Consider the following 16,203-nt stretch of genomic DNA (forward strand, 5'->3'; position numbering starts at 1 on the left):
TTCTGTACAGGTCTCGGTCACGCTAAAGTGACTCTCCATGAATCCGAAATACTCGTTTGAAGAGCTCCTTTCGAGGCAAATTCTATCTCTTTATCTTTTATCTCTCCTTCTCTCTTTTTCTTTATTTATCTATCTCTCTCTTTTTAAAAGAAAGGAACAAGATAGTATAACTATACATGTACCATTACCAGTAGCAACATATATCGATTTTTTTAACCCTTTAAATCAATTTTGTTTCTTTTATTTTTCTATTATTTTGTATTCACCATTAATCAACTTTATATAATAACTCGCAGTTTATGATTTTAACGATCTAACCTTTCCAATATCGCGTATCATTCCAATTGTTGCAATTTTAACGAATTCTCCTATATGTAATATTTATTTCATCAATTTTATACCCATGTAATTAGTAATAATCGTACAATTAATTAATTACGAATATTTTCATATACCAAGTTGTACGTGAAATATTCATTAACCCGTTCAATTAACACCCTTCTTCCCCCACCCCACCGAATCTTATTTCTTCACCCTTCTTTTACTCCTTTCCTCTACTTCTTTCTTTCTTTCTTTCTTTCTTTTCATCATTCTCATTCTCGCTAAGTTCTTTTCAACCTTCCAACTCTTCGAGCGACTAACGCGAGTAAATTTTCACGTTGGTTCCGTTAGGCAATCACTATGAATCAACCCGACTGCGCCTGCTCTTACGTTTACGATTGTTGTAAATTACACGAAGTTTTTTCGACGCACTCTTACCTCTCCACCATCATCCTTCTACTACACACCGGCCACAACACCATAGACCCCCCTGCTCCTCCTCCTGCTCCTCCTCCTCCTCTCCTTCCTCCCCCTGCCCCCACCCGACTAATTTTTTCTTTCTTCGTTGTTTATCTCTCATTCTCTCTCTCTCTCTCTCTTGTTTTTTTTTTAAACTGAAATGATTCAACGAAGAGGAATAGAATAGGACTTATTAATGTTAATTGTTAACAGGAAGTTATTATTAATGTAACGTAATCTAACTATGTAGTCTTAACTCGAGTCTTTATTGTTTTAAAACTATGTAAATCTTGATAGGAATAATTTATATTTATATTTATGGACCGACTTGGATTGGTTTATGTTGGTATTTTGTTACGTAGTTTTACGTTTCTAGAACTCGGAATGAAGAATGTGGATTTGGATGTTAATGGGATTGGTGTGAATACGTTGTACGGTTAAATCGTAGGATATGATCTACTTTAGATTTGTTTCACGATAACTCGCGATGAAATTTCGTTAAATATTATTAATCAATTGTATATTAAAGAGATGTGTGTTTTTTTTTTTCTTCCCTAACGAAACAGAAAATCAAGAAAATACGTCGAATACATATTACACGTTGCATTTTACCAATCGTGTTCGTAATTATTTCTAACACGGTAAATTTAATTTATAAAGAGAGACGATTCAATTGTTTTAATATTAAAAATACAAAATAGGAACGAAGAACATGATAGAAAATAAATTTTAATGATTATTTCGAACGAGGATTGTTACACATTACTTTACCAAAAATAATATATTATTATAGATACATATGTTTTGTTTCTTTACAATAAGCAATCGTTCCGTTTAGTTTTGCATTACTTGTTTCATCGTAACGATTAAAAAATATAAACACGCTCTATCGTAAGATCTCGAACGCGCGAGAATTCGAGGAGTAGTCTTTATCGATGCACCGCACGCGTCACGGTACACCTTTCGCGTGACCGACAAACCGCCCGCTAGGGATTATCATAAGTGGTCGAGTACCTTCTCAAGGCCAACGAGAAGGAGCCTTAAGAGAGAGAGAGAGAGAGAGAGAGTAAGAAAGAAAGAAATAAAGGAAACCTGCTTAACGCGAAATCCTGTCGCACGTGCCTTTACTTCGAAAGCGTTTCGAATGCCAGACTTCCGTGCTCTATTTTGTTCTTTTATTTATTTTATCCTTTCCTTTTTTTTCTCTCCTCCTTACTTTTTCTTTTCCTTTTCAAAAAAGGAATTTATTTACACGCTCATCGATGTTGCATCGTAAGTCGTCAGTTTGAAAATTACTAACTACTCGTATTCGGATTAGAATTTTTGATAAGGGGTCTTCTATTCGGATACGATGAAAATCTCGTTCGTTTCTTCTTCAAAGGTGGTCTACTATCTTACTATTCTGTATGTAATATATATCTATGCGTGTGCGTGCGTGTCTATGCGTGTCAGTAACTTGTACCTAACTTGACCTAAGTGGAAAATTATAGCCCACGAACTCTGTCCATATACGCATTAAATTTTTTATCACGTATAACGATCTATCTATCTATCTATCTATCTATCTATTTATCTTTATATATATATAGAGAGAGAGAAAGATATTTTATATATATATACATGTGTATCTCGATGATCTCCTATATAATCTATATAATAATCTATACGTCTGAACCGTAAGAGAGCTCGAGGCAAATTCTCTCTCTCTCTCTCTCTTTCTTTCTCTCTCTGTTTCTCTCTGAAAGATCGGAGTCAGCTTTCTTTTTCACCTGTTCGAAAAATACGCTTCGTTAACTCGCATAATTTCGCACGGGTCTATTAACGGGAGAGAAGACTCGATTCGACTTCTAAGTAAGCCTAAGATGCAAGATATTAATTCATACCGCGAAAGATTAAAATCGTATCGCGTTCATTTTCTCCCTCTCTCTCTCTCTCTCCCTCTATCTCTCGTTCCAAGGTTTTCATACGTTCAAACTATTATATTCATTACATTACATTTTATTCAAACATAAACATTTCAATCCTACCGATAGAGATGCATTTACGTTAAATATTTTGATCAATTATAAAGAAACGTTCTCGTAAAATTATTGTTTAAAAAAAAATAGAAAAAAGAAACGGAAAAATTGGGATTTCTCGCCTCACCACCCACGACGATAAGAAAGAGAGAGAAAGAGGAAGATATTTCTTCTCCTCGTCATCTCTCTCTCTCTCTCTCTCTTTCTCTTTCTCTTTCTCTTTCTCTCTTACTCTTTGCGGTGTAGAAATTACGTGCGGGGTGTGCAACGACGCGCAACCGCAAACGCATTTGGAAATTAAACCACCTCCCTGGTGATAATTCTAGCGGTATTCGCGAATGAGGAAGAATAAGGGAGAGGAGAAAGGAATGAAAGAGAGAAAGAGAGAGAGAGAGAGAATATATCAGTGGGAATGTTAACCAATACTAATACGTTCATTACTATGCGGATTTTGTACATTTTATCTTTGAGACCGCATTAGAATGTTCATTATTATGATAAATTACTGTGGATTATGATTAAATAAGACTTTAGTTATATTAATATATGTGTTTTACGAATGATTTTATAAATTCATGCACATTTAATCTTTCATATAGAAGTATTTTAAATTTAATTTTTTAATTAAAGACGACACAGTACTGAGATGAGTAATATTTAAAATAATAATTTGATATATCGTAGATCTATTTTTTTTTTTATTTTTTACACACGATTATTAAAATTTATTTCCTTAATTCGAGATACAATTCATCCTACGATAATTTTAATTAAAAAACGAAAAGAGACTAAAAGCGCGCCAGTAATCGTAATGATAGTTTTAACATAATTAGATTAAATAAAAAAAACAAAAAGGTAAGGGGTGGGGGAGAGGGGGGGAGGGTAGAATAGAAATAAATCGTAGTTGATTTGTTATTTTGGTGAGTTTTATCTTCGCGGAGGGCGAAACCCGTGCGAGTTCTGGCCGATGACCTCGTCTGGGCCCCATTCGCCCACGCAGCGGTATACCGAAGGAAGAGAAATGGAAAGAGAAGGGGAAATAAGGAGGGGGAGGAGGAAGAGGAGGAGGAGGAGGAGGTTGCACTGGACCCAAAGGATACGACGAACCTACCAATCGGCATTCACTACGTATGTATGGGTACTCAACGGGTTCGAGTCGTCGACGAACCTTCCAAGGAAGTTACCGAGTCACGGGGTCGCACGATTTACTCCTCTTTTCCTTGCTTGCTCGATTTATTCCCCGTATTCTTCTTCTTCTTCTTCTTCTTCTTCCTCCTCCTCCTCCTCCTCTTAAACTTCCCTCCTTATTTTATTTTCCGTATAAATCTTAAAAAATTCGTCTCTCCCCCAACTATTCCTTCGATCTCATCTCGTTCGAAGTTTATTCGAATAATGTTTGTTCTTATAATATTTTCCTTTCATTACTTTTTCTCAACGCATACTTGTTTTTCTTTTTTTTTTTTATATTTTCCATTAAAATGAAAGACACTCGAAAATGTTGAAAATATTTTAACATATTATTAAAAGTATATATTCGACTAATGCAACAATATAAAAATATCTTTTGAAAAGATGCGATATCACAAAGATATAAATAGAAAAATTTGAAGAAAGGATTGAAAGGGTGGTGTACAGTACCCATTCGCTTATACTATTATTATTACTTTTCATTACACACCCAAACGTATACAAATACATCTACCCTTAACGTACATTCACGCATACATAGGAATAATCGTTCTCGACAAGAGTTGGCCGATTGATATTCATCAAAAGAACGAACGATCCGTTCCTATATACGTGGACTTCGTCTATGGAATACGGATGTTGTACATACGTCCTACGTGCACACGCACGTGCCTCCATTTAAATCGATGCGATTAAAAATACGGAGGAACGTCGACTTTTATTTTTGTGTGTGTGTGTCCCACCCCTCTCTCTCTACTTCTTTTTATTTTTTCATTTTTTTTGTTATTTTTTTTTTCTTAAAATTCAAGCAAAGTTCAGATCAACTTTAAGAGATTTCGAATAGAATTTCAAGCATTGCTTTCGCCAATGCTCGTTTAGGAACATCCAACTAGGATTAAATAATCAGCGTCGATGGAAAATATAGTCGAGTATCTTTCTCTCTTCTTATCTTTATCGTATTCCTTCTTCTTCTTCTTCTTCTTCTTCTTCTATCTTTCTCTCTCTATTTCTCTTTCACTTTATTTCTGTTTGACTGGATGCATGCTGCATTTATCGATGCACGCATCTACATCGGTTTAGCGTAGTTACCGCTCGAACGGCTCTCAAACGGTAGAAGCGTACGTACCACTTGCGTAAGTATCATAAATTACATTGCCAACTATTGTAACGTGCTCGGTTCTTTCCCTCCATTTTTTCTTATTATTTTTCTTTTTTTTTGTTTTCTTTTCTTTTTTTCCATGTCTATTTACTTGTATTTCATTAGGGGCAACACGCGTTAAATTGTAATAGAGCTCAATTATATAATACAACAGATCTATTTTATGCTTTCAAATAGATTTGTATACCGTTCGAGAATCTTTTCGAACAAACACACACATCCATATATATATATATATTTTATTTATATATAATATTAATAGCAAATGATACGTAACTAATTAAAACTATCCGTACGATTAAATATTTGCGGTCAATGGTATTAATTATTTTCAATTATTTTCATTAACTTGGAACGATTTCTTGGACTCGTATTTCAAAAACTAATACTGCATACACGCAAATATTTGAATAATATATATGACGTATTATAATTATTTACCAATTATCAATCGATTTGATTCTGTAGAGACTATGATAATTTAATTTATTTAATTAGAGGATTTGATTGAAAGAACGGGAAGTTTATTCGTTTTTTTACAATTAGTTGTATAAAAAGACTTGTATAAAAAGAAAGGAGAGACAAATAAAGAGAAAGAGAAGGAGAGAGAGAGAGAAGACATATACATAAATGCATATATATTATTATCGCGAATATGACGAGTAATAAAATTTCTTTTAACGTCTTTTTACGTCTCGAATATAAACTCTTTGCCGTTACTTATTTCCAACTACTACTATATATATATATACATATATTCGTATTCGTATCTGGTGCTCATCTCTTTTTCTCTTTCTCTCAGCTTTTATTTCGAATATTTATACCGTTGGTGTGGCATAAATCGAGACGGAAAGGCAATAATCCTTTATAGTAAGATTTTCATACGTTAACCTTGTCTCCTTTGAAAAAATATAGACACGTAGATTAGAATAAAATAGATAAAAAATAAGTAAAGAAAATCTGAGATAGAAAATGATAGAAGAAAAATCGGGAAAACCTGGGAGTGACGAAGAAAGATTGAAAATAAATGAGAGAGGGAGAGAGAGAGAGATGATATGTTTGTCTCTGTATGTGTGTATGTGTGTGAATAAGAGAAAAAAAATAAAAATGAGTAGACTTTTAGTTCGTAATACGAACATGACCCCGCTCAACGAGGGAGTAGTAGTATATACCAGGATATCAAGACGAAAATAACTGCCTCGATGTAACGGTCATGGTCGGCAATTAAATTTAAGCGTTTACGGATGCAGCAAACCGAGTACGATGCAAACGCGAGAAGGTAAACAGATCCTCCTCCCTATTTCCTCTCTCATTCTTTTCTACCGTCTCTTTTTGTTAATCTCTTACACTTTCTATCTTATTTTCCGTTTTGCACGCGAGTGTACATTGATTATTATTGATATTAAATTAAAGAAGATAGGCTAAGAAAGGGGGGGAGACGAAAATATAAATAATTATTTATTTATTTAATAAAAAAAAGAATATTTTTTCACATAAGGAACGCGAGCGGTGATATTTCTTTGATAATGCAATTGCATTAATGCAAATTTGTAAAAAAACGGACACGGTGGCGCCATCTGTTAGATTTATTTGGAACTAAACCACGACTCGTGAGATATAATGAGATACTTTTTACGTTTCAACCAAAATTCATGGGGTTGGGGTAAAGGGGGTTTGTTTAAATTTGTCATTATAAATCAAGAGACGTTTTTCTTCGAAGTTTTTCGTTACAACATAGATCCTATGATTTTCTTCTTAATACTCTTTCGACGAACGAAACGAATTCGTGGATTCGATTCGTAAAAGCTTTCACCTGATGATGGACTACTAAGAATTTACAAGGTAAAAGCAAATACGATAGTCGTCGTCCTATCCCCCGAAATCGATTTACGTAATGAACCAAGCCTCATGTATATTTATGATCCTAGAAGAATAGAGAAGAAGAGAAAAAGAGAAAGAATAAGAGTAAGAGAGTAAGAGAGAGAGAGAGAGCTAATTAAGATATCGGCCAAATCGTTTTTGCAAAACTCACGAACATGACTTTCGGCGTGAGGGTCGATTAATTAACGAAAAGTACACGATCTTTCTGTCCAAGTCGATAAAAAGAAAAAAAGAAAAAAAAGAAAGAAGAAGAATATATTAAAGTAGAACAAAATCGAACAGATTGGATATTTCGTGCAAGTAATATTAAAGTGTGGGAGGAGGAGGAGGAGGTAGATGGTAGAATAAATGATCCAACAAGAAAGAGAAAAAAGAAAAAAGTAAAAAAACTAATAAGTGGATAGATAGATCGTTCATTGAGATATAGATTAAATGTTATTTTATCATACGCAAAGTTATTTATTTTAAAGTATACGTAATTTTATTGCGTAATGATATCTATTCTGTATAAATAGAGAAAAAGAAAAAAAGGAAAGATAGATGAAATAAAATAAAAATGAAAGAGAACAAGAAAAAGAGAGAGAGAGAGAGGAAAGAGAGGGAGACCCTCCGGAGGGGTGGAGTATAATTTTATTGTCTAATAAATATTTATTATATGAAAAAGAGAACGAGATCACAAATGCGGACCAAAAAATGGTGAAAAGAAAAGAAATAAAAAGGAGATAATATAAAAGGAAAAGAAAAGAAAGGAAAAAAGAAATCGAGCAGAGAGAGGGAAGGGGGAAAAGACGCAGAGAATATAATTTTATAATATAGAGGTAGTTGTTATTATATATAATATATATACATATATATATACATGAAGAGAGGGAGAGAGAGAGAGAGATAGTATATACATAAGTAAGCACCTATATTCGAAGTAGGCGGACAAACGGTTTAGCCGATAAGAATCGTTATAATCCAGCACGATATTCGCGTAATATTATGTATCAAAAAGTCTGGTAGGCACACGCGTGCCTTTAAAATCAAAAATAAAAAAAAAATAAAACGGGAGAAAGAAATTGAAAAAAAAAGAGAGAGATGGGGGAGAGGGTAGAGGGAGGGAGGGAGGGAGGGAGAGGAGCTGAGAAATCGAAAGAGAAAGAGAAAGAGAGAAGTTCGAAGCTGGAAAAAGAAATATAATCGTCCAGGCCAACGAACAACCGTGGCCTCGGTTTCAGGGTCGTTTCAACTATTATCCTGCCGCCAAGGATGCAGAAGAGTGCATCGTTCGAGACTTTCAGCCGATGCTGTGAGAAAGAGAGAAAGAGAGAGAGAGAGAAAGTCTCTTGCACTCCCAAGAACAAACTCCTCCACCTCCTGTTTTACTTATATCGATCGATTCATCGATAAATAGATATGATAGATGGATAAATCGATTGCTCAATCCTTGCAATAACAACTAAATTTATTTTTTCCTTTCGAGTTATTTTCTCTCTCTCTCTCCCTCTCTCTCTCTCTCTTTTTAACTTTATAATATAATCTATTATTAATAAATACCAATTGGAAAGTAATGAGGATTAATAAGTATATAAGGAAAATAAAAAGGATTTCGATAGACCCAGATAACACTCAACTATAATATTTGACTTTTTATTTAGTAATATTTTCGTTGTTGCGTTGCTGTTGCTGTTCGTTTAAAAGAGATTGCACCCGTGGGTGTAAAAATGTTGTTACAACGCAGTAATCCCACTCTCTCGCTCTCTCCCTCCCTCTCTCTCGAATCTGAGAAGATCTTAGAGCCGCGGGCACGTGTTATACGCGAGCATTCTCTTTTATTACTTATTAGCGAGAACCCAAAGTGTGTGCTGCACGGTGTTTCGCTCGACGATGCGATTTTAATGATGCGTTTCAAGGTCTCTCTATCTCTCTCTTTCTTTCTTTCTTTTTATCTTTCTCTTTCTTACTTGTTCTCGGGGTCTTTGATACGAGCAAAAGACGAAACGACGGAATGACGACGGTAGGACTTTCGAACACATTCTAACATCGAACTCGAGCTGTTGCACTCGTTGACAACTTCTCTTTCGATCGATCGATATCTCCTTTTAAATCCTACCTTCTTCCCTTCCTTCCCTTTCCGCAATCCCTCTGAATCTTGTATTTCTCTTTACGAAAGCATACGCTTTTCCCTAGTTGATCCGAAACTCGAAGTTCACTTAACCATTCCATTTAACACGATCGTTTGATCATTCTCTTCGGAAGTGTACACTCCTTCTTCCACATCCTATTTTGTTCAATCGGACAACAACCGAAGTCGAAGGCCAACCATGCTTGATATCGTCCTCTCTCTCTCTCTCTCACTCTCTCTCTCTCTCTCTCGATTTATCCTTTATTTTATTTTCCATCCTCCGTTGGTTGCGACTTACAAGGTCTGCGAGAACGCATCAGGAGAGTGACCGGACACGAGCAAATAAAATCCAGTGCGCTATGTAAGATCAGGGCCGAAAGGTATACGAACCGAAAGATTCTTCATCTTTGTATATGTGTAATATCTATGTGTAAGTGTGCCTGTCCGTTTGGATTTGTATTTTAGTTATTTCGCGTTGGATAAAGCTTCCCTTTTTTTATTATTTATCACGAAGGAGAAGAGATGAGAATATAATAATGATGTATGATATTTGGCCAGGATGATGATCATTCGTTTTCCATTTGTTGTTTCTTTTTATTTATTTTTTCTTTTAAATTGTGACTCGTGGTATAAGCACGAAGTAGAGTAATTTTTTTTTTTCTTTACGAATAATTAGGATTTCAAAAATAATAATAATAATAATAATAATAAATGAAATCTAATGTTAAACACTGGTATCTTCTTTTAATTCAAATTTATTTATTTATTTATTTATTTATTTATAGTGATCTAAAGATGGAAAACATAATGCTGCAAGATTCTCGTAAAGATCAAATCAAAATAGTTGGTAAGCGAATAGCAAATAAATCTATGATGTGTTTTAATCATCGAGAGAGAGAGTTATAAGATTTTATTATATTAAAATAATGATTTGTTTCATTTGAATAGACTTTGGATTAAGTAACATCTATCACAGCGAGGATCCTTTAAAAACACACTGCGGATCACCGGAATACGCAGCACCAGAACTTTTCGTCGTTGGTAAAAAATATGGTCCTGAAGTCGATTTCTGGAGTCTGTGAGCAAAACTTCGACATTGAAATTTTCTATTACATAAATTATCTCTTTTCTCGAATCAATATTATAAATATTAAAATGCAAAAGATTATTATTTCGAGACTATTAAGAATAAAAATGAAATTTGCGCCAGAAGATAGGCAACAATGCACAGTTACGCCTTGTGCTATGCAACTTGTTTTACCAAATTTCCAAATAAATTTCATGCCGTAGGGTAACTTAAATAATTTCCTTACCGACCGAACTCGCTCGCAATAAAAATTATCGACGCGGTATAAAGTATTGCCTACGATCAGGCGCAAATATCGCAAAATAAAAGAACTAAAATCTAATTTTATTTTTGATTCATATCATTCGTATATTAAATTGTTAAAAATCATAAAGTATTGAAGATAAAATGTTTGAAAAATAACATTGAATTCGAGAAATTGTAGAATATAGTTCGTTTATACATTCATTATCATAAATAATAAAATATCGATTGAAATATCTATCAGAGGTGTCGTCTTATACGGAATGATGACCGGTCGGCTACCCTTTTTAAGTCCTTGCGACAAACAAACGTCATCGGAAGAACGTCGGCGAAGGTTAATGGCTCAAATAAACCGCGGCTTAACGGCCCTACAAGTGAAAAACATGTCGAGGATGTCGAATGATTGCAAGAATCTGATTAACAAATTGCTCACACCCGTTCCGCATAAAAGGATTACGATTCAAGAACTTTGCCATCATCCTTGGATCGCCTGCAAGCTTAGGAATGTTTCAAGAATCGTCAGTGAGACCGATTTGGATGTGACCGATCATAAGACCGTAATTTTATTATTTTTTATATCATTTTTCCATTCACATCATTTTTACAATAATAAATAATTTATATACGTTATTAATTTTTAATCTCATACATTTTTATTTTATTCTCCAATAGAAATCCATAAAAATGAATTTTATATTCCAAATCTTTTGAAATACATCGAATATAATTTTTGAAATATATTATTATCAATGCTATATGGATAGTATAATAAAAGTAAATAGTATGAGACATTTTAGAAGATAGTGACGCATGGTCTATGAATTTCAACTGTTCCAGATCATCGCTGAGATATCCAAGATGACTCACCTGGATCGGAACACCATCGAGATGGAAATTATTCGACGAAAGTACGGCGAAATAGGCGGCATGTACAATATCAAGTACGAGAGTCGTAAAGAATGAACATTCATCGTAAACTTCAAATTGCATTTATTTCTTTATATGTTTTTTTTTTGTCTTTTCTTTTCTTTCTTTCTTTCTTTTATTTACGAGGAGACCCGTTAATCCGCCTACGTGTCGCGAACACTCGAAACATCGATTTATCCTTTTCTTATCTTCCCGTTTAAATCGCTAAATTTCAAAATACACGACACGTATACGTTCTCTCTCCTTTTCATTCTAAATGAGAACACTAATATATCATATCCTTTGTCTTATACAATCCTCGATAATAATTGTAATTTTTTAATTGATTGATATTTTATTTTTTTTAATGATCAGATCACACAAAGTACGTCAAGTTGCTGCTTTGTACGCACGTCATACAGGATCGTTATCATTGCTGAGATATATTCCACAACACGTGAAACAATCGTACCCAGCAACAACCTCGATGAGGTAACCAAAAAAATGTATTTAAATGAATTATTAGAAATTGAATAATACTCGAATGAATGTGTCATTTTGAGAAGAACCGCAGCCGGTGAAACGACGTATAAACCTCCTTCGAGATATTCACCGTATGCCAAGGCCGACGAAAAATCAACCGGATATGTTGCTATTTCTCCTTTAAAAGAGAATAAAAAATATTCGGACAGCAAGAGCGCATCTTACGGGGAGGTCAAAAATTCTTGGAAAGTTCAAAAAACTTCGAATACTTCCTGTACCGTTTGCAAAATTTTACCCCCGACGAATATTCAGCAACCGCAAGTTTTGAAGAAGAACACGAACGTCGAACACGCAGTAACCGTGATCAAGAATTCGGACAAAAGGTAATTTGACCAATGATTCGATCGAATGATAGTCGAAGAATAATACCAAAAATACGTTTGCATATTTTTCTTAGTAACGAACAGAAGCAAACGAGCAGATTGGTCGTTCCTCAAACGAATATTCGTTTATTGCCAACTTCCTCGAGAAGTTCTTTTTCACAGGCATCTTTCGGTTGTCCTCAATTCGAAATGGTCCATCGTAATCCCATCAAAAGATGGTCCGAAATATGTGAAAAGAGAGAAACCGTTCGACAACAAAGACGTTCGACTCATTCCGTAATTTTTTATTTTATGTTAACGTTACTGGATGCATGATTACGTTTTATTGTTCGTGTGCATTTGTTAAATTTATAAATTACAATATTTTCATTTCAGGTAACTCAAACTGAATCAAATGCGATTTCGTCCACGTCATCGGTAATCAAAACCCGACCGCGAACATTAGAATCCAGCACGTTAAATCGAAATACTTTGAATCGTAAATTAGTCTTGGAAAAAGTAGAGTCGAAAAAAGAAATCGACAAAATTGTACCTTTTTCGAAGTCTTCAATATCTGTTAAGAAAAAAATCATATCTGCTTGTGATAATATCTCGCCTAAACATCTTTTGCGAACAAATACTTCTAATAGAAGTATAGTTAAGATAAATGAAAAAGTTAAATAATGAATGAACGATGATTTTTCCTCAAATAGCTATGTGTTCTTTTTAATGGTATTTAATGATTTCAAAATTAATTTCATTTGTGTGAATATTAAAAATTTTCTAAATCTTAAACGAAATATTTTACGAATTATTTTGATGTAAAACGAAATTTTTATGATTAACAATAAACGGTTTATAATATTTTCTTGTAAATTAGACACATTTAATATTACGATAGTGTGTCTAATAATCAAGTTAATTCGTACAAACGTTTGAATTTAGCGCGTAAAATTCGATACTGCGTGTTCTTGCAATCGATAGTGTCGCCATCTGAATTGATCAAAAACCGGTTATTGCCACGCAGAAACGTTAGAGGTTATTGTGTTTTTATCAAGATATTTTGTTAAAATAGATAAAAATATCATTAAAAATGTCGACATTAGCTGTGATCGGAAAGTTTCTTTACGAGTATACGAAAACTACACCAAAAAAGCTGAAAATAATTGATGCCTATTTACTTTACGTATTTTTGACGGGTGTCATACAGTTTGTGTATTGCTGCCTTGTTGGCACATTTCCATTCAATAGTTTTCTAAGTGGTTTTATTTCATGTGTCTCTTGTTTCATTTTAGGAGGTATGCTTAACATTAATTATACAATTATAATCTATTTGTACAAATTGTACAAATGTTTTTTTTATATAATAAAATCTACAGGTTATCATAAATTAATTTTGGTTTGCAGTTTGTCTACGATTACAAGTTAATCCACAAAACAAAAGTCAATTCCATGGAATAAGCCCAGAGAGAGGATTTGCAGATTTCATATTTGCCCATATAATACTTCACATCGTTGTGATGAACTTCATTGGTTGATTAAAGTATTTATCATTTGTTTAATCTATATCAATTTAAACGATAAACAATCAGAAATGAAATACGAAAAAAGATCATATCGTTTTACGTTAAAAAAACATGTATATTTGCATAGATTATTGACTCTTTTTGATTGAATTTATTTCAGCATAAGCATATTTTTGTCATAGAAGTAATACGTAAGTTTCTATAAAAAGAAAAAAAGATTAATATACTAAGAAAAAGAAAAAAAAATGAAATATGTAAGAGAAAGTAATAAATCACGAAGAAATTAATTCGACTAGTTTTATGCTTCAAAGATAAACGATGTATAATCTACGACAATCTATAATACATTTTATTTGTCTCTTATTTTTCATACAACCTTCTTTAGGGTGGGGAGGAGGTACAGGAAACCTTATGTTTCTCTAAATTTAATATATATTTTAAACTCATATTTACAATGACGTTAAAGGGAAAAATCTCTAACGCGCATAAGTGCATAAGTTTTTTTTCCACATATACGAAAGTATCATTCTTGCACCGTTAAGAGATGTTTTAAATTTCTCTTTTGTTAGAAAAAAAAAAAAAATCATATATGGTGCAAGAGTACAAATCGTTGATGCTTTTTAGAAATACATTTATAAATAAATTAACATGTATATCTTACAAGAGATATATATATTAAACTATCGAATAGTAAATATCCAAATATATGTAATAATATATATATATTTAGCAAAGAAATTGGATTACTTTTGTTTCTTTTTCTCAACTAAATATCTTATTTATTCGATGAACGGAACAAATATTTTCCAAGCTCTTAAACGTGTAATTTTTCATTATCTCTGATTTCAATACTAAAAGCTAAAGTGGAAATGCTAAAATTTCACCTGGCGAATTGCCATACACAAAAAGTTGTATCTTCACAACATGTTTATCTCTTATTTTCCTACCTACGAGTGACTTATGACCTAATTAAATAAATAGCATCTTTACATGATTAGAATGAAACGAAAACATAAAGTAATACGAATACGAATACAAAGAAAATTAAAACACATGGTATAAGAATGGACATAACACTATTATAACTTAAAAAAATAAATTTCCATTCATATGAATTTAAAGCCAGTTATTTAACGATGTATGAATATCATACAAACATACACGTTATATATCTTCAACCGTATGTGTTAAATGTAGATGTGTGTATATATATATATATGTAAAAGAAGTTTAATTATATCACATAAGCAGCCAAGGAAACTCAATCAATATAGTTATGATTCGTTGTTAAAGGAATACATAATACATAGAATTAATTAATGTAAGTTCTTCTTTCTTTCTATCTTTTTCTTTTTTTATCTTCTCGACATATTATCAAACTTGCAAAATACTTCATCGAAACAAGAAAAGTCTTTTCAAGATATATATACATACATATATATGTTTAACTTAAAATAAAAAATTATAGGTTTGTATGTATGTAAATGTTTAATTTAAATACGAAGTTGACGAGCATACAGCATATTTAGCTTCGTTACTTGTAAATTCGATTTGTTTCTTTTTTTGTATTTTATCTATATCTTCGTTTAGATATTTTGTTAAATACACAAAAGAATGCACTATCAATTTTCAAGTACAATGCCTAAAATATATGTATATATATATGCATACATATACATATACATATACATATATATTGAGAATGTAGAACAAAAATGAAAATATAAATGAAAATATATTAATACGGATTATATATATATATATATTATTATGCAAAGCTTTCGATTGACCGATAACTATTTTGATGCTTTCATTGGTATATAATATTAAACAATAATTAATAAAGCGTATCTATGTATGTATGCATGTATGTGTGTGTAGTAGTTGTGTGTGTTTCTTTCACACAATTCAATATTTTACTAACATTCGATATCTGCAAATGGAATTTCCTTTCTTGGTGTACAATAAGAGTATATATATATACTCTTATTATATACTATATATATATATATGGTAATTAATGAAAAACAAACGACTCGTCATTCGATTTTCTATTAATTAATCATTTAACCAACGTATCACACAATTCACTCTCATTACCAAATGATTAACATTTTCTTACAAATGAGTTAATTCTTTTTATGCAAGATAATACAAATACATACATATATATATATATATATATATAGTTTCTTATAATTCATTTTATCAATCTAAAAAATATAATATAAACATATTCTATACAGTTTTATATTTAAAGTCACGACATTGGGAACTAATAATTTTAGTTAACAACACAATAACTAAAGATTCATATCTATTAATAAGAAGATAATTAATTAGATTGATTTTATTAAACCTTTGACTATGTATAACGCTTAGAATCAAAATATGATAATGTTTAACTCGTTATATACTTTAAACATTACATATAGGATGTGTTTGTATGTGCTATTCACAGTC

The 16,203-nt window shown here is 32.4% G+C and overlaps 2 protein-coding genes across 3 annotated transcripts in view; both read left to right on the forward strand.

The window, feature by feature from the left end:
- LOC122514102 (MAP/microtubule affinity-regulating kinase 3-like) overlaps window positions 1-13,005 on the forward strand; it is a 55,001-nt gene extending 41,996 nt beyond the window's left edge. The window contains exons 4-11 of the mRNA XM_043630760.1: window positions 9,919-9,980; window positions 10,082-10,211; window positions 10,708-11,020; window positions 11,301-11,404; window positions 11,745-11,861; window positions 11,936-12,235; window positions 12,310-12,511; window positions 12,611-13,005. Coding sequence (XP_043486695.1) covers window positions 9,919-9,980; window positions 10,082-10,211; window positions 10,708-11,020; window positions 11,301-11,404; window positions 11,745-11,861; window positions 11,936-12,235; window positions 12,310-12,511; window positions 12,611-12,898 — 1,516 coding nt within the window. The 3' untranslated portion in view covers window positions 12,899-13,005. The remainder of the gene's footprint in view (window positions 1-9,918; window positions 9,981-10,081; window positions 10,212-10,707; window positions 11,021-11,300; window positions 11,405-11,744; window positions 11,862-11,935; window positions 12,236-12,309; window positions 12,512-12,610) is intronic.
- A 189-nt stretch (window positions 13,006-13,194) lies between these two features.
- Window positions 13,195-14,103, forward strand: LOC122514106 (dolichyl-diphosphooligosaccharide--protein glycosyltransferase subunit DAD1). Of its 2 annotated transcripts, XM_043630763.1 has the most exons (3): window positions 13,195-13,512; window positions 13,622-13,757; window positions 13,901-14,103. In XM_043630763.1, exons 1-2 carry the CDS (start codon window positions 13,308-13,310, stop codon window positions 13,750-13,752), a joined length of 336 nt encoding a protein of 111 aa, XP_043486698.1. In that variant the 5' UTR covers window positions 13,195-13,307; the 3' UTR covers window positions 13,753-13,757; window positions 13,901-14,103. The 2 variants fall into 2 exon arrangements, with proteins under 2 accessions (XP_043486698.1, XP_043486697.1); XM_043630762.1 differs by having other exon boundaries at window positions 13,622-14,103.
- Window positions 14,104-16,203: the final 2,100 nt, after the last annotated feature.

This window comes from Polistes fuscatus, unplaced genomic scaffold (genome assembly GCF_010416935.1).
Source record: "Polistes fuscatus isolate 324 unplaced genomic scaffold, CU_Pfus_HIC Scaffold14, whole genome shotgun sequence".
Taxonomy (NCBI): domain Eukaryota; kingdom Metazoa; phylum Arthropoda; class Insecta; order Hymenoptera; family Vespidae; genus Polistes; species Polistes fuscatus.

Excerpts from the sequence above, each read along its gene's own strand:
- LOC122514106 (XM_043630762.1), top strand. The coding sequence starts at position 13,308 with ATGTCGACATTAGCTGTGATCGGAAAGTTTCTTTACGAGTATACGAAA. Across the intron at positions 13,513-13,621 it reads CTCTTGTTTCATTTTAGGAG|TTTGTCTACGATTACAAGTT; the intron begins GTATGCTTAACA and ends TTTGGTTTGCAG.